Source organism: Cnephaeus nilssonii, assembly GCF_951640355.1.
Source record: "Cnephaeus nilssonii genome assembly, chromosome: 11".
Lineage (NCBI taxonomy): Eukaryota > Metazoa > Chordata > Mammalia > Chiroptera > Vespertilionidae > Cnephaeus > Cnephaeus nilssonii.
The window spans coordinates 66,922,016-66,944,992 of NC_137082.1; the positions used below are offsets into that span (position 1 = coordinate 66,922,016).

Consider the following 22,977-nt stretch of genomic DNA (forward strand, 5'->3'; position numbering starts at 1 on the left):
CATGTGGCTGGAAGACCTTCAGATGTGGTCTCGGCTTGGAGCACCCAAGAGCATGGGTGATTCTAGGTGGCGGCTGGCAATGCTGCCAGGAGGCCAGGTCACCACTGGCCAAGACTGCCTTCCTCACAAAGGAGATCGAGCTTACGGGGCTGTGTTGCTTTTCCTTCCCATCTCCCCTTGTCCACCCTGCATCCCAGCCTCGCATTTGCAGAGAGAACGGCCTCCTGAGATGACTCACCCTGCAGACCAAAGCCTTAGGTTTTCTGGGCTGGCACCCTGTCTGTCCAGTTGCTGTCCATGTCCTTGCAGTTAAGGTAGAACATTTATTTGAAAACCCTAACACGTTAGAGTGTTGGCAGCCTGTTCAGATAGTTTGCCTGCCAAGCCCACCAGGTCCTGTTGCTCTGTCTACCGCGAGCAGCAGCCTTCACTCAATGCCTCCCCCCCCCCCCCCAATGTCTCTTGAGCAATTAAGAGACAGCTCAGAGAGGTTAGGTTTCTTGCCGCAGCCAGGGTTGGGGCCAAATTCTGAATAATATGAAGACAGCTCCATTAACTTCTCTCCTGCAGTACTTCTCGGGTGGCTGGACACCTTTAGATTTAGTTTGTTCATTAGGCCAGTACATTTAAAAAAAATATATGTTTTTATTGATTTCAGAGAGAGAGGAAGGGAGAGGGAGAGAGAGATAGAAACATCATTGATGAGAGAGAATTATTAACCGGCTGCCTCCTGCACGCCCCTCACTGGGGATCAAGCCTGCAACCGAAACCTGTACTCTGATTATGAATTGAACCGTGACCTCCTGGTTCATAGGTTGATGCTCAACCGCTGAGCCACACCGGCCGGGCTAGACCAGTGCATTTTTATTGAGCACCTGCAGCATGCCAGCAGGTGGAGGGACAGTGGTGCATGACTGAGAGACTGCCCTTAGGTTGGGAGGAGAAAGGAGACAGGTGATGAAAAGTAAACAAATACGAAATCAGCACCAGATGGAGGGACGAACTAGGTGGTGTGTCTTCACAGATAGGTATAGAGCACCTACTGTGTGTCTTGGGTGCTGTTTATTCTGTTCTGTTATGCTCCCCACCCCGCACCCTTCCCCCTTGTAGATCTGGGGCCTGAGGAGCCAGTAGGATCACAGGAGCCGTGTGGGGCCAAGGCAGGGCTGGCTCCAGGCCTCCCTCCCGACTCCACTGCCTCACCGGGTCTCTCCTACTTCGCGCCCACAGATCCTGCCCCAGGAGGACGACTATGGCTTCGACATCGAGGAGAGGAACAAGGCTGTGGTGGTGAAGTCGGTCCAGAGGGGCTCTCTGGCCGAGGTGAGGCCTCTCGGAGGGGCTGTGTGGGTAGGCGAGTGAGGCGTCTCTCTACACATTCCTTGAGGCAGGCAGCAAATCCTGGAATGTCCTTCCTCCCTCGCTCGCTCATTGTCCATGTGGGGAAACTGAGTTCAGGGTTATCTTGTCGACCTTCTCCTGGAGCTGGGACAGCCCTTCTGCTCTGGGCGGTCCTCCCAGTGTGTGTGCGACTGGCACCCTCTGCTGGCCTGATGGGGAGGTGCAAGGAAGAGATTGTGAATCCGCTGTGATAAGGAAAAAACTAACCCTCCGTGGCCTGAATAAGACAAGTTTGTTGCTGTCATGGACACAAGGTCTGCAAGGAGGAAGGAGAGCGAGTCTGTGGCAGGCCAAGGCTTTAGCCCCAGGTCCTCGCAGCTGCTCATTGGGGTGTGCGGCTGGGTAGGGAGAGGCACCTGTCATGTCCAGGCGCCTGCTTGCGTCCGTGTAGTGATTAGGAATGCGTTTGGCTGCAAGTAGCCACCTGCTCGCCCCACAGTGGCTGGAGCCATAGGACTTTGCTTTTCTAATGATCTAAGTGGTTAGAAGGAGGTGGTTGCAAGTCTTGGTTCAGGGTCAACATCTCTTTGACTTTGGCTGGCCATGCCCTCCTGGTCACAAAGGGGCTGCCCCAGTTCGATGCCTCCTGTCCTTGTACGGCAGGGTGGGAAGCAGGGGTGGGCCACAGCAGTTTCTCCTCGAGGGAAAACGTCTTTTCTGTTAGTGCCTCCAGCCGGCTTCCCTTCATAGCTCCTTGGCCAGAACCAGTCTCACCAGCCTGCAGAGGGGAGGGACTGCTTACCACACAGGGGGACTGGTTGCCCTGGGGGTCACTCTGGTCATGCTTAGTCCCTGGGGCTGGGGCTGTGAGGAGGACAGGAGACTAGCAACCTGGTGTGCATGTCTCCCCGCCAAGATGGCTGGCCTGCAGGTGGGGAGGAAGATCTATTCCATCAACGAGGACCTGGTGTTCCTGCGGCCCTTCGCAGAGGTGGAGTCCATCCTCAACCAGTCTTTCTGCTCCCGCCGCCCCGTGCGCCTCCTGGTGGCCACCAAGGCCAAAGAGTGAGTGTCCCCAGGGGCCAAGTGCCCATCGACCTTCCTCTCAGGTCGAGGAGTTGCCTGAGTGCTGGGGATGGTGGGGGCCGAGCCTTCCCGGATCCCCGTGGGTGGGGCTCATTCTCGGGTACAGGACACGAGGCTGCTGCCTTCAGTCATTCAGCGGGTGTTGATCATGCGCCCGCTGTGCCTGGTGGGGCTTCAGGCCACGTCTGGATGGGTACATTTCTACCCCTCATAGATCTCAGTCTGGTTGGAGGGTAGAGCAGGAGACAAGACTAACACAAACAGTGGAGAAGTGAGAGGCATACTGAACCAGCTGGTAGTAAGTGTGGGCTGATACATAAAGCTGGGAAAGAGATGGGCGGTGTGGAGGGATGGTGGTTAGGGTGCCACTGAGCACTGAGGTGAAGACCTGAAGGAGGCAAGAAGGGAGTCAGGGGACTTGTGGGGGAAGAGGGCTCCAGGCAGAGAAAACAGCCAATGCAAAGGCTCGGGAGGAAGCTGGCTGGTGTGTTTGAGGAATAGTGAGGAAGCGGATGTGCTGGAGCAGAGCAGTTACAAAGGAGTAACTGAGAGGAGGACAAGAGGGAGTGGTGAGGACTATGGCAAGGTGAAAAATACCCATTTACTCTACAAGAGACCCGTATTCCTCAGCTCAAGCTCATTGAGCGGGAGGGAGGGATGGGTGATGAGGTCGGCCAGACAATGGGGCCTTGTGTCCATAGTAATGACCATGGAGCCACTTGGAGGCTCTGAGAAAAGGCGAGGCATGATCTGATGTAGTTCTGGCAGAGTCCCTCTGGCTGCAGGTGAAGACCAGATGGTGGGGGGCAGAGGTGGAAGCCGGGGAGCCGTGAGGAGGCTGCTGGACCAGCCTGCGAGGCAGCAGGGGTGCGGTGAGAAGTGGTTGGATACCAGATATAGGTACAGGGAGAAACATCTTCTATTTTAAAAATCGTGCATTTGGTTTCCACTTCTCCCTTCTATTTAAGGCAAATGCCTCCCAGTTTCCTGTTGACAGGCGGGGTGGGAAGTTTTAATATGATCATTTCAGTAGAAAGGCAAGTCAGTTTAGGGAAAATGATTGATTGGGTGGCTGGAATGTGGAAGTGGCAGAAGTCACCCAAGTGGAATGAGCCCGTCTTAAGTCTGGCAACACCTGGGGTTTGAGAACAGGATCCCAAGAGCCTGGCTTTATCTGGCTGGTGGGGACGGGAGGGACGGTCCTGGAGGCCATGGTGGGGGACATGCCCTTGGGGAAGCAGGCAGCTGCATCGAAGCCCCTGGGTGAATGGTGCCCACTGCACAGTCCTGAGCAGGGGCCACCTGCTCGGCTCTGGTGTCCCACCTGCAGGATGGCCATGACCGCGGCTTTCAAACCGTGTTCCCTAGAGGACACGTGTGGGCTTTTTTCTAGAGTCGGCGCCAAGCTGTGTGGATCACGTCTCACCCTTCCATCCATGATGGTTGCCTAGAACTTCACTGGCAGAGGTGTTGCTCTGGCCCCCCAGAGGCCTCCTCCCACTGGGAGTGAGGGCAGAGGGAGAGGGTGATCGGGATTTCTGTGTGTGGACTGCAGCTCTGTGGCAGGCCGTGCTCCAGACGAACTGGAGGCCCTGGTGGGGCGGGCTTTGGTTAGGCTAAGCGAGGTTTCTCTGTCTATCTGGGAGCTGGAAAGCCTGGCACTGCTATTATTTTGGGCTGGATTTCCCAGAAGTCCTGGAGGCGGGGGCTCCTCAGCGTGGCCCGCTGGGCTGTTGGGAGTGATGCTGCTCTTCCTTATGGCTGCTTCTGCCTGCCGCAGGATCATCAAAGTCCCTGACCATCCCGAGGCTTTGTGCTTCCAGATCCGTGGAGCTGCCCCGCCCTATGTCTATGCTGTCGGGAGAGGTGAGTGGGAGCCTAACAGACAGGGGAGCTCGGGAGACCCATCCGTGTGTGTGATAGGAGTGCAGAGCCGCCCAAACCACTACCACCAGGCCTGTGTGCACAGCGCACCATTGGCACTTACTGTCTTTGCTTGAGGCCAAGGCTTGCCAATGCGAACACCCATGGGGGTCAGGCAGCTACAAAGGAGTAACTGAGAGGAGGACAAGAGGGAGTGGTGAGGACTATGGCAAGGTGAAAAATACCCATTTACTCTACAAGAGACCCGTATTCCTCAGCTCAAGCTCATTGCCAGGCAGGAACTTACCAAAAGTCACACAGTTGGTTAGTGGCAGAGCCAGGGTTTGAACCCAAGCCCCTGGGGTCCAGGCCTGTGCTCATCAACCATCACAGCGTATGGGCTTGGTATTATTTCATGTACAGACAAAGCTTGGCATTTCACTTGCATTTACAGACCCTTCATATTAACCACACAGAACCCTGGGGTCCAAGGCCTACAGTTTGGGAATTGTGGGATAGCTGAGAAAACATGCATTTGGAGTCCTATAGACCTGGGTTTGACCCTAGCTTCTAGCAATGTGACCTTGAGAGAATTACTTTGCCTCTCTGAGCCTCTGTGTTCCTGTCTACCCAATGGGACCCATCCTGGTCTCAGTATCACAGGTTGTTGCAGGATTTTAAAGGAGATGAAGTTTTAGAGTGAAACTCGTTGCTATTTCTCTGAGCCTCAATTTCTACTTCTGCAAAATGGGAATGCTGGTCCCTGCCCTGCCCACTGGAGTGGGTCAGAGAGTGGCTCCTGGGTGGGAGGGATGGAGGCGGAGTGTTTGGGGATGAGTGGAGGACAGTGTTCATCTGGATTCTTGCCCTTGTCCACACTGCTCAGGCCCTCCGCCTGGCATTCAGCCTCAAGCACTCCTGTCTCCCTTAGGGTCAGAGGCCGCGGCCGCAGGGCTCTGTGCTGGCCAGTGCATCTTGAAGGTCAACGGCAACAACGTGATGAACGACGGTGCCCCAGATGTCCTGGAGCACTTCCAGGCATTCCGAAACCGCCGGGAAGAGGCCCTGGTAAGCCACCCGAGGGGATCAGGGGAGCCCTGCTTGGTGAGCGGGTGGGGCTGAGGGCCACCTTTCTCTGGAAAGAAGCCTGAAGGCATCATGGTGTTTGGGGTCAGGTAGGGCTGGTGGGACTGAGCTGAGGTTAGGTCCTCTGCCCCCTCTGCCTCCCTAGATAGGAGGAGCTGGGCTGTGATACCTCATGGCCTGTTTCCACAGCTGTGAATGGGTGTGATAAGACCCTCTTTTCTTACTACATAGGCATGTTGGGCAAATGCTTATGTTGATGGTAAAAATTGATGTTATACTTGGGTTAGGGGCTGGGATTCTGTGGAAGGTGGTACTTATTTATCGGGTTATCTGAGTGTTTATTGAGCACCTGCTGTGTGCCTGATACTTTTCTAGGCCCTGGGGCCACAGGAGAGACACGTTTTCTGCACCCATGGATCCGCCGTACATTTTCAAGGGCTCTCCCCTCCTCTGGCATCTGTGTGGAGTATAGACTATAGAGGGTGAGGGCTGAGGGTGACTGGAGGTCCCTCAGGAAGGTTCCGGAGTGAAGCCTTGGGGGCCTCTCCAAAGGAGGTGTCACCGCCAGGCTAAAAGCATTCGCACCTTTGCCCGTCCCTTCCTCCCTGGCTCCCAGCGCCATGGCTGCCCCTCTTGCTCTGCTCCCCTCACAGGGTCTGTACCAGTGGATCTACCACACCCATGAGGATGCTCAGGAGGCCCGAGCCAGCCAGGAGACCCCAGGCGAGGACCCAGGTGGTGAGGGGGCCCGGGAGGAAGACCAGCCCGACTCAGGTAACAGGACAGGCGGGCAGAGAGATAGAGACTCCAGCGGGGAGCTGGGTCCTCTTCTGTGTCCTCACTCCCTTGTGAGCCCATCTTGCTGCCATCAGTTCTGTGTTAGTTTCTGATTGCTGCTCTAGCAAAGCACCACAAACCCGGTGGCTTCACACAGCACACATTTATCCTCCTGCAGTTCCGGAGGTCGGAGTCCGAGAGGAGGCTCGCGGGGCTAGACTCGAGGTGTCAGCAGGGTTGCATTCTCTTTGCAACTCGAGGGGAGCCCTAATTTACTTGCCTGTTTCAGCTTCTAGAAGCTGCCTGTGTTCCCTGCGTCACGGCCCCCTTCTGTCATATGCGGAGCCAGCAATGTTGGCCCGAGCCCTTCTCTCCTTGCCACCTCTCTAACTCTGCCTCTTCTGCTTCCATCTTCCCCATGTAAGAGCCCTTGTGATTACTTTGGTCGACCTGACTCATCCAGGATCACCTCATTGTAAAGCCATCTGCTTAGAACCTTAATTCCATCTGCAGCCGTCGTTTCCCCTTGCCACGTGAGAGCGTGCAGTCCAGGGATGAAGATGGGGTTGTCTTTGGGGCCATTATTCTGCCTACTACGAGCTCCCACATTTATCTCCCTAGTGCAGCCTCAACCCTGAACTCCAGACCTGTCTTTCTACCTCCTCCCCGGCCCGCTCCGGTGTCTAACAGGCACCGCAGACTCCGCCTGCCCAAAATGGAAACGCCTGAGCTTCCCCCGAGCCTCCCATCTTCATCTTTCAGATTCTTAGGCCCTAGATCTTGGAGTCCCCTCAACTGTTCTCTTTATTCTGTGTCCCTCCACCTTAATTCCAGAAGCGCCCTTTGTTGCCCCTGTCTTCCTCATGCATCTCACCACCTCCGTTGCTGCCTGGTCCAAGCCACCATCCTGTCTCACCAGGACGATTGCAGTCGCCTGCTCACTGTCCTCCCTGTCCCGCCTCACCTCTCCTCCTATGGGCTGCTCTGAAAAAACAGAACAAAACATTCCAATGACTCCCACCCTGACTCAGGGCAAAGACCAAGTCCTCATCATGGTCTTCAGCCTCACCTCTCATCACTTTCCTATTTGCCCTCTCTGCTTCATCCACTCCAGCACCAAATGTACTCCTACCCCAGGACCTTTGCACTTGCAGTCCCCTCTGCCTGGAATGCTCTCTTTCGGAGTACTTCTTACTTCACTCACCTCTCTTCTCAGATGTTACCCCCTCAGAGTGCCCTTCTGTCCCAGAGTCTCCTCATTCTATTCTGTTTCTCTTTACTGCATGCATTAGTTCACTGTATATTATGTAGTGCCTTCTTTGTTTTCTAGGTATGTCACTCCCTAGCTGTGTGGCCTCTGAGGAGTCAGGTAGCCTCTCTGGGCCCCTGTTAACTGGGACTGTATCTGGGCTACATGACAACATTAACTCAGGAAACGGAAAAGTCTGGGTAGGGTCATGTAAGCTTCAGATCCGGCTCCATCCAGGGCTTTATGGAGTCTCATAAGGAGTCTCTTTCTCTCTGGTTTTCAGCTCTGCTCCCTCTGTGTTGGTTTTCCTTTTACCTGCTGTTTTATTCATGTGGTGGCTCTGGCAGCTTGGAATCCAGTTGAAAAGAGAATGTCTCCAGCTCTTTGTAGATCCAACCAAAGTCCTAGACTTGACTCTCATTGGCCCAGCTTGGGTCACATGCTCATTCCTGAGCCAGTCACTGTGAATAGAGGAATTCTTCAGCTTGTGCCTTTGGTGAATGATGCAAATGTGGGAGGGCCTCTTCTAAGCCACATAGACTGGGAATAGGGCACACGGGTTGATTTCTAGCGGGACAGTCTAGGACAAGGTGTGAACAATAGCAGGCTGGTAAAATCGAACAGAGCTGCAGCACAGGCTTCAGTTCCCATCTGTCTGACGGGAGCTGCCCGTGGTGCAGGGCCAGGGGGCTGGCTGGCTGTGGGGTGGAGCCCTCTCTTCAGGGTTGACTGTCCTTTTGGCTTTCAGCCTTCCCTCTGCTGTCCCTGGGTGCCCAGCTGAGCCTGCATGAGGACAGCCCTGTGGTGAGCCTGAACGTGGACAATGTGCACCTGGAGCATGGCGTGGTGTATGAGTACGTGAGCACAGCGGGCATCAAGTGTCACGTGCTGGAGAAGATCGTGGAGCCCCGCGGCTGCTTCGGCCTCACTGCCAAGGTCTTGTTGGGCACTGCCCTGGGGGTGGAGCAGCCTGATTCCCATTTCCTCCGAGTTAGCCTGGAGCCCTGAATTCTAGTCTCTGCCCCACGACATGGGATTTAGGAGAGGGACTTAATCTCTTTAGCCTCAGTTCACGCATCTGCAAAATGGGCCAGTAATAGACCTGACCTCATGGGGGTGTTGTGAGGCATACAGGAATCTCTGTAGATAAACTGCTAAAGGCCCTCCTGGGGGCAGAGTGTGTGCTCAGGAGTTCATGTTTCTGCAGATCCTGGAGGCCTTTGCTGCCGATGACAGTGTGTTTGTGCAGAACTGTGGGCGGCTCATGGCCCTGAGCAACAATATCAGGACCATGTCCCATTTCGAGTTTCGTCACATCTGCGACATCAAGCTGGAGAGCATTGGCCAGAGGATTGCCTGCTATCAGGAGGTACCTTTACCCTCAACCTGGGGCATTTTGGTTATCAATGTTAAAACCCACCACAACTTAGCTTAGACAAATAGGAGGATTTATTGGCTTATATTCCTGAAAAGTCCAGAGGTGAACTTCAGGCATGGTTGTATCCAGGCGCTCACGCAGATATCACTATCCTAAGACCGTGGCTTCTCTCCTTCTCTTGACTTTATTTTTCCATGTTGGCTTCGCTGCCAGGCAGGCCTTTCTCATGTGGTGACAAAATGGTCCCCAGTAGCTATAACCTTAGCAACCCCAGTAGAAAAGGAATCGAGAGCTTCTATTGGGTTGGCGTGGGTCTCGTGCCTCGCTCTGTATCAGTACTAACTACAAGCATGAGGAGGCAGCCTTACCTGAACCTCATGGACTGTGGGTTGGGGAGAGATGGCTTTAGCTCATGTGTGCAGCCAAAATGGAGGTAATGAAGATGAGTAGGTATTCAGAGGACTCAGATTTCTCCAGACTTTCCCTGAAATCTGGATCCAGTGAAAGGCAGTGTAGGGGGATCCACTTGTCCATTAGGGCTATTCATTTTGTCCAATCTGGAATGTCTGGCCTAGACCAGGATAAAGTGGGAACTGTGGGGGAGACCAGAATTCCCAGCGTCCTGCAGCATGACCTCATGTCCCCCACCTCTGTCAGTTTGCAGCCCAGCTGAAGAGCAGGATCAGCCCACCCTTCAAACAAGCACCCCTGGAGCCCCATTCGCTGTGTGGCCTGGACTTCTGCCCCACTAATTGCCACATCAACATCATGGAAGTGTCCTACCCCAAGACCACTCCCTCCATTGGCAGGTCCTTCAGCATCCGCTTTGGTCGCAAACCCTCCCTCATTGGCCTTGACCCAGAGCAAGGTAACGGCATGTGTCTGTTAGAAATGGTGTTTGGATCTCACACTACAGACACTTGAACAGAAACATGTTTGGAGGTCAGCGGTCCAGGGCTGGAATGGTGGCTTCACAGTCATCAAGGATCTAGGCTCCGATCTTCCTACACCATCATCTCTATGGTGTAGAGGTGGCTTTCATCCTGAAGGATGCCTCATGGTATAGAATGGCTGCTGGAGTACCAGTCATCATGTCTGCATTCCAGGCAGGAAAAGAGCACAGTAGTTAAAGGCATATTAGCACTAAACCAAAACTTCTGTCTTGAAGTAATCTAGTGGATTAAAGTAATATTTAAAAGGGAAAATTCTCATATTTATTGGGATCCTAGAAATGGATTATATACCTCTATCCAAGGGGGTTGTGGGTGTCTGGGCACGGTTTCCAAGTGAGCTCTCCCTTTATCCATGCAGGCCACCTGAACCCTATGTCCTACACCCAGCACTGCATCACCACCATGGCTGCCCCATCCTGGAAGTGCCTGCCTGCTATGGATGGGGACCCTCAATGCCAAGGTCCCCGTGACAGCAGCTTTGGGCCAGCCAATGGGGCCCTGGGCCCGGAGGACCGGGGTCTGAGCTTTCTCCTCAAGCAGGAGGACCGTGAGATCCAGGACGCCTACCTGCAGCTCTTTACCAAACTGGATGTAGCCCTGAAGGAGATGAAACAGTATGTCACCCAGATCAACAGGTGAGCCCTGACCCCAAGGAGGAATTGAGGGTGTGTGTGTGTGTGTGTGTGTGTGTATGTATGTGTAAGTGTGTTAGTCAGGATGCTTTGTAGTGGGGGCTGTCCTGTACACCAGGCAATTTATCAGCATCCCTAGATGTCGGAGCACCTCTGTTCCCCAGCCGTGACAAGCATTGCTAAATACCCCCTCGGGGGATGGGTGCAGAATCACTCCTGATGGAGAGCCACTGCTCTAATGAAATGAGAGATGCCGGCAGCAATCATTAGTAGAGGCTAAAACTATTTGGGAAAAGGTTTGGGGGACTTTGTAACTTTAACAGAAAGAGAGACGGTGTCCCATTTGGTGTAATGCAACGGGGCACACACACGGCACCACCTCCAAAGTGTTCTCGCCAACAGAAATCGCACTGTTCTCTAATCAAAGCTCTAGGTCTCACTACGCAACTGTAGGATGTGGAGGATAGAGGATGGTGGCATGGCACCCCGGGGACACAACTGGCCAAATCCAGAGGGAGGGTGATTCTAGATGAAAATAACTGATGGGGGTTGCGGGGGGTGGGGGGTGGGGGGTGGGGTGGGGAGCAGGTCTAGGGAGGAGGAGGAGGATCTGTTAGAGAAGAGACATATCAACCAAATGCAGTGTCTGGCTAGGTCCTGTTTCTAACACACCATCTGTGAAAAGACCCCTTTGAGACAACCAGGGATATTTGGACATGGACTGGGTACTAGATGGTGTGAAGGAATTACTGATTTTGTTCGGTATGGTAACGGCAGTCTGGTTAGGTTCAAAACAGGGTTTCTCAGCCTTGGCATATGGACACCATCTTTGTGGTGTGGTGTGCAGTTAAGATATTTAGCGGCATCCCTGGCCTCTACTCATTGGATGCAGTAGTTCCCCCCACCCCTATCCCACTTCAGTTGTGACAGCTAACAAATGTCTCCGGACAGTGACCAATGTTGGCCCCTCAGGAAATATGCTAAATTGCTCCCTGTTTCCTCTGGGAGGTGCAGAATCACCCTTAGTTGAGCACCATTGTTTTAGAAGACAATCCTTATGTGCTAGACACACATGGGGAAGCGTTTATAGGGGAAATTTATGATATCTTAGCTAGGTTTTAAATACTCCAGAGAAAGAACGAGCAGCAGGAAAGATTGGGGAAACAGAAATGAACCGGAGTTGCCGTTGTTGAAGCTGGCTAGGAGTACCTGCCATTCTTCATACTGTTCCCTCTACTTTCTTGTATAATGGAAATTGTCTGTGATGAAAGGAAAAATAATGTAGGATCTTGAGCCAGGAGAGTCTGGGTTTGAATCCTGGCCCTGCTGTTTATTAGCTGTGTGACCTTGGACGACGAGTCTCTTGATTTCTCTGAGCCTCAAGTTCCTCATCTGTAAAATGGAGCTGATCATAATACTGACCGCACTGAGATGTAAAAGGATTTCATCAGCCAGCATTTATTGCTCACAGACAAGGCACCAGACACTCTTCTAAGCACTTTACATTTTTAACTCCCTTAATTTTCATACCAGCCTGGGACATAGATGCTGATATTACTCCATTGTACAGGTGAGGAAACTAAATCTCAGAGAGGCTAAATAATTTGCTGTGGGTCTCTAAGCTAGCAAGGGGCAGCGTCGAGATTTGAATCTGGGGTCTGTCTGTTTTAAAAACCTATGCACTTGACCATTAATGAAACTCTGTGCCATGGGTTGACAAACTATGGCCTGTGGGCCAAATCCAGCCCACTGCCTCGCTTTCTTAAAGTCTTATTAGAACACAACCATATTGTCTTTCACATGAATGAGGCAAAGTGGAATAGTTTTAACGGAGGTCGGATGGCCTACAACGCCGAAGAGAGGTGCCCTCTGAGCCTCTGCAGCAAGTTTCCCAGTCGCGTTTTATGCCCTCGAACCTTGTGTAGCTTGGCCATGAAATGAAGAACTGCTGTTTCTCATGCCCCCTACAGGAGGGACGGTGTACGTGCTTCCACGGAGTTGCTAGATGATTTTCAGGGATGGGACACACAGCATTGGATGGCTTCCTCTGTTAGGGTCGGAGGTGAGGCCTGAGAGCAGGACCTTGCCTAGAGCCTCCATGAAGGCCATTGAAGCCACCAGCATGTGCCTTTGCTCCCACAGGCTGCTGTCCACCATCACGGAGCCCACCTCGGGTGGGTCCTGCCATCCGCCCTTGGCTGAGGAGACCTCGTCCTCCCCACTGGTCAACGAAGAGAACGAGATGGACAGGACCGACCACGGGGGCATCAAGAAAGTGTGTTTCAAGGTGTCTGAGGAGGATCAGGAGGACTCAGGTCATGACACCATGAGCTACCGTGACTCCTACAGGTGGGGGCAGCTGTGGGCGTCATGTGGGGTTTGACATGGGTGGCCAGTGGGACGGCTGAGGCCACGGGCCTGTGGGAAAATCAGAATTAGAGGGGCTTTTTCCAGGAAGCACTGGGAGGGGGCACTGTTGCTAAGCCGTATGGTTCTGGGGGTTGTCTAAGCCCCCAAGGCTAACGTTTCAGGCTCTGCCGCCTTGTGGGCACCACCTGTCCATTCTGCTCCGGTGCCACTCTGCGCACGCCGATGGGATGCGGTCAGAGAAAAAGTCGAGACCTGTGGTGTGTCTTAAAACTTACATGGTTTCTGTAACAAACACTTTATTTTTACTTGATCCAAGGAGGAAGGCAGTTTTTTCCCCTCCTAACTCTCTGAGAGGGTCTGAGTTGTTGTTTTTTACTGGTTAAGTTAATTATAACAAGATCAGTGAAGTCCTAATTAGTGGGTTAAATGGACTAAAAGTTCAGTTTCCTGTAATAAACCATGTAGTGGGTAAGTGGAAGTCCTTACCACAAATAAACAAGCGCTGTGGGCTCCAGGGAGAGGTTCTGTAACATTTGATCGTGTGGGGAGAGTAGAACCTTGGAGGGCGCTTCAGTTGTTTTGGGCAAAATACAGAACTGCTGGAATTTGACATGAATGACCTTCGCCCCAGCCTCCCAGCATTCCTGTCTTTCAGTCTTCAAGGGGGTCTGACTGGCCCGTGTTTCTGGCTGAGTTTCTGTATAAGCAGATGTTCCCAGCGCCTCGTGTCCATAGCCTAAGGTTTCTCCATCTCTCTGGGTTTCCAGTCTTACATTTTTGGGTCTTCTGATGTTTCCTTTAATTTTCAAAAAGGTGAAGGGAAGAATTTCAGGATTGTGGTTTTTGATTTCCATACCCTCTGTGTTCCTGGGACACAAGCTAAGAGAACATGGTCCTGTCCTCATGAGGTTCCCAGCCAGGCTGGGGAGACGAACACGGAACCGTGTGGTCGAGGGTAGCATGTGCACACGTGTCCAGGAACCAGGCTTCTCCCACGAGGGGAGTGACAGAAGTTTACTCCCAAATAAAAGCAAAAAAAACTGTCCTCTTACTATTCCTGCATTTCTGTGCCGGGGCCTAGAAATGTTTCTCCACCATCAGGAGGTCCTTCGGGACAACCTTCCCCGTCTCCCGCTGGTGAGCGGTCCGCAGCTCCCTTTCTGGACCCGCTGTCCTCCCAGGAGCTAGGGATTTTGTCCGCACTCCAGAAGGTGGGTTCTGGGTGCTGGACCAGAGGGTGTGAGCGGGAGGTGACTCCTGTCTGTCTGTCTGCCCCTTCGCAGCGAGTGTAACAGCAATCGGGACTCTGTCCTGTCCTACACCAGCGTGAGAAGTAACAGCTCCTACCTGGGCAGCGACGAGATGGGGTCTGGTGAGTGCAGCGGCTCCTGCTCCAGGGCCGGGGGTCCCCCAGCGAGACTTGGTTTGGTTTACTTCTGTTTTATTACACTTTCCTCCGTGTTATTTTATACGATGCTTTTTGGTCACTCGTTCAGCACATTTTACTGAGCACCCATGTGGTGCTGGGATCACAGCAATGAACAAAACAAAAGATCCTGGCCCTCATGGAGCTGACCTTCTCCACGAATGTCATGGACACGGAACCCATGAAAACATACACGATGCAATTAGAGATTGTGATGAGTTGCTCTGATGTCACTAAAATAGGGCGACTTGATGGTTTCCATAAAAATGACACGCGCTCAAACCGAAAATTCAGGCGACATAGGAAAGTTCCAAAGAAGTACCCGACAGTAAGTCAGAACCCCCAGGAGTGACCAACCGTCACATGTGGAGACCATTGGTGAGCACAGGTCTGCACACATGGACAGGCAGACAGACATCATACTCTATGAATTAGATCATGCCGTACTTACAACTTTTCCTGAAAGACTGAAATTGGCTTTGATTTTAGTTGTGTTGATTTCAGCGTTTAAAATGTTTGTTTTGTGAATAGGCTATGAATCCACTCGCTTCAGAATTGAAAAGGCACGAGAGGGCGGTGGTGACAAGCCCCCCTCCCACCTTGCAACCCAGCCTCCCCGTTCCCCAGCCCCCACGGCCACAGCTGCGTTGCGTGACCTTCCAGTGATAGTCTGGGCATAAAAATTTAATTTCAATTTGACAGAAGAAAGAGAAGCACAAGTAACGTTGACGATATTGCTGAACTTCAGATAAATATTTCATCACATAAGATATTTGGCTATAAAAACTCTCCCTGGAGAGGTTTTAGGAAGGAGCTTCCATGTGGCGGCTGATTGAACTGAAACAGCTGGGGGATGGGTCGGAGACTTGGGGTCCAGTTCCTTCTCTCTGGCTCGCAGTCTCCTCATTTGCAGAGTCTCTGAAATAAGAACAATGGCTTACAGTTGTGTAATGCTCTAGTTCCTGTTGCCCATTTTGAAGATGAAGAAACTGAGGCTCAGAGAGGTCAAGAAATTTGTCTGGTGTCACACAGCCAGGATCCGAATCTGTCAGACTCCAAATCCACTGTGGGTTTTGGAGCTCTGCAGCTACGTAGCCTTCGTGGGAAGGAGGCTGGGAGGGTGTGAGATGGGCCAGAAATAGTGTGTTGATGGCAGTGGCTTCTTCCTTTCGCAAGGGGACGAGCTGCCCTGTGACATGCGGATTCCATCAGACAAGCAGGACAAGCTTCATGGCTGCCTGGAGCATCTCTTTAACCAGGTAGGACCTTTGTCCCCACCCCTGGCCGGACCTTGGGTTTCTCCCGTCGCCCGTGGTGAGAACCCATAAGCCAGAATCTGGGTTAGGCGCTGGGAATCAAGGGTCTGCAACCTGGAGGCCACAGGAGCCACCCTAACCTCGAGCCTCCTGCCACCAGGTGGACTCCATCCACGCACTCCTCAAGGGGCCAGTCATGAGCAGGGCTTTTGAAGAGACCAAGCATTTCCCTATGGACCACTGCTTGCAAGGTGAGCACAGGGGCGCCCCTCCGCAGGGCTGGGAGTGACATCCAGCATCTAACAAGGAGACGGGGAGGATGGGGAATGTGTGCCGACGGGGGCAGGGCGCGGGCTCACACTCTCGGCCTTGCCCCTCTCCTGCCCAGTGGCTAAGGGCTCATCCAGGGGTCAGCAAGTTCAGCCCACGGGCTAAATCCAGCCCATAGCCTGATTCTGTATAGACTTGACCTGAGAATGATGTTTTCATTTATAAAGAGTAATAAAAACAAAATAAAATAAATAAAGGACACATGACAGATACCATAAGCCCTGCAAAGTCTAAAACAGTTTCTACCTGGTTCTTTTAAAAAATATTTTTATTGATTTCAGAGAGGAAGGAAAAGAGGAGAGGGATAGAAACATCAGTGATGAGAGAGAATCATTGATCGGCTGCTTCCTGCACACCCCCCACCAGGATTGAGCCTGAAACTTGGGCATGTGCCCTGAATGGGAATTGAACCATGACCTTCTGGTTCATAGGTTGACACTTAACCACTGAGCAACGCTGGCCAGACTACTTGGCTCTTTACAGAAAAAAATCCGTGGACCCCTGGGTGGGTCCCTGAGTCTCTCTGGGCCTCTGTCTTCCTGTCTGTAACAGGAAGGGAGGGACTGGAGCACAATTCACCAACCCTGGGGACCTTCAGCCCTCCTCCATCATGTTACCGACATTCACAGAATCTACCTACATCTTTATATTTTTAAAAAGCATATTCATTTGCTGCCTGCATTATTACTGACATCACTTTATTGAAAAAGTGATTCCCTTTAAAAAAATGTAATTTTGTAAGGAACGTTTTAAACTCCCCAATATATGGAAAACCTGTATAACGTGCCATGAAATAACGATGACTGTGATAAACTCGATGGAAACAGCCACAAAAAATGTCGTCATGCTGCACTCAGGTTCTGCTGCCTGCCCAGAGTGCTTTGCTCTTTCTTCCCTCATGAGAAGGATCAGTAAAGAAGTATTAAGGACTCACTCACCAAATTGGGACTTACTTCTTGACATGATTGAGAGAAAAAGAATTGACGTGTATGTCCTTCAACCCACCTTTCCTCCCATTTACCCATCCCACCTACCCTTCTACCCACCTACCCACCTACCCATCCATCCACCCATCCATCCATCCATCCATCCATCCATCCATCCATCCATCCATCTATCCACTCCCCACTCATTCACCCATCCATCCATCCATCCATCTATCCATCCACTTATCCATCCATCCATGCATCCACTCCCCACGCATCCATCCATGCAGCTATCCATCCAGTAAATAATTCCCAGGAACCACTTGGTGCCAGGCTTTGTGCTAGGCACTGGAGGCCCTGAGATGAATGTGACACTGCCCCTGACCTCCAGATCTCCCAGTTAGGTGCAGGAGACAGGAAAAGAAATAGGCAGTTGCTCCTAAATGAGGGTGGGAAGTATGGAGAGTTGGGGTGCCCTAGCTCAGCTACCCTTCCTGCTGTCTCAGGATCATCTCTTCCAGGATCAGACCTCAGAAAGCAGAAACATCAAGCCCAGAGGAACCAAAACCACAAATATCTCAGAAATCCGGGGCATTGTTGCAGGGAAGAGGCCCAAGAAACAGGGGCCTATGTCTGCCAGGGTCAGGTTCAAGTCTAAGCTGTGTCACAACTCAGCTATGTGACTTAGGCAAGACACCTCCCCATTCTGTGCCTGGGCTTCCTCCTCTGTATAGGAAAAAGGTTAGATGAGGGTCCTTAATCGTGTGCCAGCTTGATTGGTGTGGCTGTGTGGAGGTAGTACCTGAGAAGAGAGTGCAGTGATTGATTTGTGATGTCTGCACTGGATTGGTATCAGTGGTGAGGAGTTACACCTCATCTAGTGGGAAGGTGTGCTAAGATTGATGAGTGATGTCTGCCATGGGCGTGGTACTATGAATCAGTAGCACACTTGCCATGTATTTGCCCTCCGTGGACCAGCTAGTACCCGAGTCCTGCCAGCATCCTTGATCCTGGATTCTGAGCCTTGGAATCTGGTGATGGGACATAGGTCTTTGTGCCACTGTTCTCCAAAGCTACTTCTGTCCCTTTCCTGCCCTCATACCACTTTCCTGCCCCAGAGTTCAAACAGAAAGAAGAGTGTACAATTCGTGGCCGGAGCTTGATCCAGATCAGCATTCAGGAGGACCCCTGGAACCTCCCCAACTCCATCAAGACCCTAGTGGACAACATTCAGAAATACGTGGAAGGTCGGTTGGGCAGGGAGGAGTAACGTGGCGGTTTTGTGGCTATTGATTCTTAATGTGGAATGTGGAAGGATCAGGAGTGGGGCCATCTCCATGTCCAGGGGGGGATGAGGAGGACTCGTGCCTCTTCCTCAGCTGAGTGTCCTGCCCTGGGCAGAGCCCTGGAACTGTGTATATTCACATGATTAAGGAACATCTGACTTGGGGTGCTGGGGGCTTCCTTGCAGAGTCAGGAGGCTGAGAAGGCTGAAACTTACTCCTTTTTCAGAATTTATAGATTTAATTCAGTTCCTTTTATTTATTATCAAGGCCACAAGCTGGGAGTCCCCCGATCAGACTTGGGCCCACAGGTGGGCTTTGATGATGTAGCATAAAAAATGTGAATTGGTTGCCAGTGTTTGATTATCTGAGATGTCACATAAAAATCTAGATTTCTGGCTACTCCTGACCAGTCAGGGGACCTGTCACTAATCAGGCCTGCAGTCCCACAGTCTCCCTTGGGTGATGAGTGGCAGCTGCCGTCTTAGATGGGAGAGGGGTGACTTCCAGTTCACCACAGTCCTCATCACTGCCTGCTTCCTGGTGTCTGCCTCACACAGTTGCCTGCCGGACCCTTGGCAGCATTTGAGACCGGGACTCCTGGCTTAGAAGGACCCTAGACCAGGAGACATTTGACCAGGACAGCAGGAGGGACAGAGCTTCAGAGCCATCCCCCGGAACAGCGCCTCTGAGCTGGCCTTTCAGATTTTTCTTTTAAACCCTTTCTGGGCCTAAGAGCCTTTTTTTGAAGGAAAGAGACCAGGACGTTAGGCCTGTGTTCAGAAGGTCTTGAGCTTTGTCTATGCGGGTCCAGGGCTGTGGCTGTGTAGAATGTGCATACGTGCCTGTGTGCTTTCATGAACATGTATGCATATAAGCGTGTGTCCACACATGCATGTACAAGGTGTGGGCTGGCAGCTCTGGCCCGGGAGTTGGAAGGGGCTGGTTTCAGTCTCTGTTTGGTGGGTATATGTAAACAGTTGGGGTACAGCTAGCAGTTGGGGTTCCAATTCCCTGGAAACTGAGGGTTTCTGGAACTCACCCAACATTCAATCGGAGCTTCTCTAGCGCGACTGTACATACCCAGAGCGTCCCTGCGCAGGGCTTGGAGCTTGGGCCGCAGGGAGGGCCCGGTTCTGCTCGAATCTGTGCTGACTCCTCTCGGCTCATTCTTTTCTCTGCTTCTCCTTCCAGATGGGAAGAACCAGCTGCTGCTGGCCTTGCTGAAATGCACAGGTGAGGGCTTTGCAGCAGCAGCTCTCTGTGACTGGCACACAGAGGCGAATCCAGGAGAGGCCGTCCTGGCTGGCAGTGGTGCTCATGACGGCAGCCCAGGGAGGCCTCTTCTGCCGGCCGAGGTTGATGTTCCCCTGGTCATCAGGGCCTGGACCCAGGGGAGGGAGTGACTTCGTGGCTCTTGCACCTACAACTACTTAGACCTCATTTGCTTCCTCTGCTCGAGTCCAGGGTCAAGTCTCAGGGCCCTGGAGCCAGGAGCCCTGTGTCTTGCCACCTCCCAGGCCCGAGGACAGGAGATAGAGGACCGATGACCAGGGAGGGTCTTTGCCAGTCTAGTCCTCAGCCCCGCGTGGGACTTCCACCCGGCAGACAATAGGGAGGAGGAAAGGGGGAGATGGTGGGCTCGGGGAAGCTGGGAGGGGTTCTCTGTCCCCCCTCCCTTCTTTCCAGAAATTCTCCGCCAAGTGGCAGCTAACATAAGATTAGGTCAAAATTGGTGTCTGAAAATCAGTTGGCTAGAGCCAGTCACTGAAAATAATTCCCTCCAGAGGATCGGGCCCTGGATGAATGATTGCCTGAAATTAGCCAGTTCTGCAGACCACGTCAGGACAGGGGCAAGGAAGGGGTAGGCAGGAAGAGGTTTCTCAAAAATAGAGAAAATGGTGCACGGCATTTCTTAAAGCATGGAGCTTGGCAGAAATGCTTGGCGCCATTGCTGTCCAGCCAGCCAAGGTGGAGCAATGCCCTAACCAATGGAGAAACAGCTGAGTGAGGTTTTGGGAAAGCCTGAGCAAAAATCACAAGGCAGATGGATCAATGAGAGAGTTGAGATTTTCAGTAAATTGGCTTGCTTTTGGAGAATTGATTCTTGTGGGGTTGGCTTTGGTGGCCGGGATTGATTTTTGCCAAGCTGGCCCCAGGTGGCTGGCCTGCTGGGGCTGGTGGTTGGTCCTGGGCCTGGACTCTGGGGCTTGGGGCAGGAGCACCTGCCCAGCGAGCCCATCTCCGCTCTCCAGACACCGAGCTGCAGCTGCGGAGGGACACCATCTTCTGCCAGGCCCTGGTGGCCGCCGTGTGCACCTTCTCTGAGCAGCTCCTGGCAGCGCTCAGCTACCGCTACAACAACAACGGCGAGTACGAGGAGAGCAGCCGGGATGCCAGCCGCAAGTGGTTGGAGCAGGTGGCGGCCACCGGCGTCCTCCTGCACTGCCAGTCCCTGCTGTCGCCAGCCACTGTGGTGAGTGAGGGGGAGAGGGGTGAGTGCCCTGGGAGCCTGGGCAGGAGGGCTCCTGCTTACTCACTCAGGCTCTCGCTCACGCACTGGTTCGTTGGGCAGCTGTTCATGGAGCACCTACTACGTGCCACCCTGATGGGCACTGGGGATCAGCTGAGGGCCAAGCACAGGGCTGTACTCAGGGATCTTCAATCCTGGTGGGGGAAGCTAGACATAAATAAGTAAAATAAGCGATGTAGACCAGCGGTTCTCAACCAGGGCAGTTTTACTCCCAGGGGACACTTGGCCATGTCTGGAGACATTTTAGGGTGTCACAGTGAGGGGAGAGGAGGTGCTACTAGTGTCGAGTGTGTCGAGGCCAGGAATGCTGCTGAACATCTTGCAATGCACAGGATGGCCCCCACTCCCCTGAGAATTTCCTGGCCCTAAACATCAGTAGTGTCACACTTGAGAAACCCTCGTGTGTAGTGATAAGGGCTCCTCATACATAGTGATAAAAGCTAAGGAGAAAAACTAAGCAGGGAAGGGGACAGGAAAAGATAGGCGACAGCAATTGGACGTTTCGATAAGGTAGCCAGGGAGGGCCTCCCTACGAAGGTGACAGCTGACCAGGAACTGAAAGAGGAGAGGGAGGGAGCCACGAGGATCCTGGGAAAAGTCTCTCAGGCAAAGAGCATAGCAGATGCAGAGGCCCTGAGGCAGTGTTTGAGAAATTGCAAGGTGGCCCTCTGGATAGAGCAGAAGAAGCTGGGGCAGGAGGAGGCGAGTCTTGGGAACTGACTGGGGTCGACTGCGTGGGGACTTGCAGGACTTTGGCTGGTACTCGGAGTGGGTGTGAGCCATGGCAAGGCTTTGAGCAGAGGCGGGATGGGATCTGCCGGTGGCACTGAAAGAACCACTCATGCTCCTTGGTGGGGAAGACCACGAGGGCAAGCACAGCAGCTGGGCGGCCAGGGAGTAGGCGTTTGTAATAATCCAGGTGAGATTCCTCGGTGCAGGCAGAATCTCAGTTAATCCTCGCACTAGCTCCGAGGCAGGGTTTTTACCCCCCACGTTTTAAGGATGAGAACACTGAGGCCCAGGCAGCCAGGTTTGAACTCCGGGGGTCTAACTCTAGGCTCTCTAGCCCCTAGGTTGCCCTGCTTTCTCTGCATCTCCTCTTTTATCTCTCATCCCACTGTCCTGGCGCTCAGGGCTCAGAGGCAGGTCCGGTTTCTCTGCTGGCCCCCAGGAGGCAGCACCAAGGACTCATCATTTAAGGGAGCTGGGGCCCAGAGCCGACGTCCCCCAGAAATGAAGCCTGCAGCAGTTCTCTGTACTGTTTGGTCCTGCACCCCCTGTTCCCAGTCAGGAGCTCCCCAACCGCTACAGCCCTGAGCTTCCTAGACATGTTCCCAGGCTGGGCTGAAAGCCACAACTGCTGGCTGTTGGGAAAGCATGGCCTAGGTGCGCCCTCTGCTGGCCGATTTTGCACACACATCGCTTTCACCTGGTTCCTGGAAAGGGCCACTGGGGCCTGGACAGGCCGCCAGGAGGACTCAGCCCTCACCTTCTCTTCTCAGATAAGGGCCCGGGCCCAGTGCATTAATTCACCAGTCACCACCGTGTGCCAGGCTCTGAGCTGGGCACAGGGTGTCGGAAGCTCACGTTCTAGTTGGGGGAAGCAGTTTGGAAAGGAAGGAAGGAAGAGGGAGGAGAGACGGGCAGGAGGTAGTTATACAGAAGACTTAGAAGGTGGTTAAGTTTCTTTGGATTGAAATGGTCAGAGATGTCCTCTCTGAGGAGGTGATGTTTGAGCTGACACCTGAGTACCAAGACAGCCCGCTAGGGAAATGGTCTGAGGAAGAGTGTGCCGGGCAGAGGGAACAGGATGTGCACAGGTCCCAAACAGAGGCCAGTGTGGCTGGAGGGGAGCAGGCCAGGGGGATCAGGGTATGATGGCAGCCGGGCCACATCTGTAGGGCCTAGGACTTTATTCTGGAAGCAGAGGGAGGGTTCAGAGGCTTTGAGCAGTAGTCACAGGGCAACCCCAGGAGTCTGACTAGTCTGGTGACCCCTAGGCTGCCCTGCTCCCTCTGCATCTCGGGTTTTATCCCTGGCTGCCCCATGTTCGGGGGAAGGGTGGCATAGGGGGACCTGTGAGAAGGCTGGTGTGGTCCTCCTGGAGAGACGGGGTCTGTGTTTGGGGTGGTGAGGAGGGTTGAGGGAGATGCTGGATCTGGGGTATGTTTTGGAGGTCAGCCTATCAGGACTTGGGGATGGGCAGTGTACTAGTATAGGGTGAGCGGAGAGAGAAATCAAGAAGTCCTTGAGGTCACAGTCTAGGGTTTGGTCTGCTGGGCGGATGCTGGTTCTCTTTGCTAAGGGGCCCACGGCAGGGGCTGAGGAGGAAAGTAAGGACTTTTGGGGGCGTGTTACGTTTGAGATGGCTGAGATGGATTGCTGGGATGGTCCGGGCAAGAGGGCCACCCAGCACATTAGAGCAGAACTGGGCTTCTGCCTTGGGAGGTTCAGGAGAAGGGAACCCAGTTTCACATCCAGCCCGGGA

The 22,977-nt window shown here is 53.1% G+C and overlaps 1 protein-coding gene across 1 annotated transcript in view; it reads left to right on the forward strand.

Moving 5' to 3' along the window:
* Positions 1 to 22,977, forward strand: part of PREX1 (phosphatidylinositol-3,4,5-trisphosphate dependent Rac exchange factor 1) — a 182,020-nt gene that overhangs the window by 150,499 nt on the left and 8,544 nt on the right. The window contains exons 17-32 of the mRNA XM_079783577.1: positions 1,231 to 1,323; positions 2,258 to 2,406; positions 4,208 to 4,293; positions 5,222 to 5,358; positions 6,030 to 6,150; positions 8,151 to 8,338; positions 8,610 to 8,771; positions 9,438 to 9,648; positions 10,092 to 10,368; positions 12,508 to 12,714; positions 14,019 to 14,107; positions 15,338 to 15,420; positions 15,578 to 15,668; positions 17,792 to 17,920; positions 19,151 to 19,192; positions 20,212 to 20,432. Coding sequence (XP_079639703.1) covers positions 1,231 to 1,323; positions 2,258 to 2,406; positions 4,208 to 4,293; positions 5,222 to 5,358; positions 6,030 to 6,150; positions 8,151 to 8,338; positions 8,610 to 8,771; positions 9,438 to 9,648; positions 10,092 to 10,368; positions 12,508 to 12,714; positions 14,019 to 14,107; positions 15,338 to 15,420; positions 15,578 to 15,668; positions 17,792 to 17,920; positions 19,151 to 19,192; positions 20,212 to 20,432 — 2,286 coding nt within the window. The remainder of the gene's footprint in view (positions 1 to 1,230; positions 1,324 to 2,257; positions 2,407 to 4,207; positions 4,294 to 5,221; positions 5,359 to 6,029; positions 6,151 to 8,150; positions 8,339 to 8,609; positions 8,772 to 9,437; positions 9,649 to 10,091; positions 10,369 to 12,507; positions 12,715 to 14,018; positions 14,108 to 15,337; positions 15,421 to 15,577; positions 15,669 to 17,791; positions 17,921 to 19,150; positions 19,193 to 20,211; positions 20,433 to 22,977) is intronic.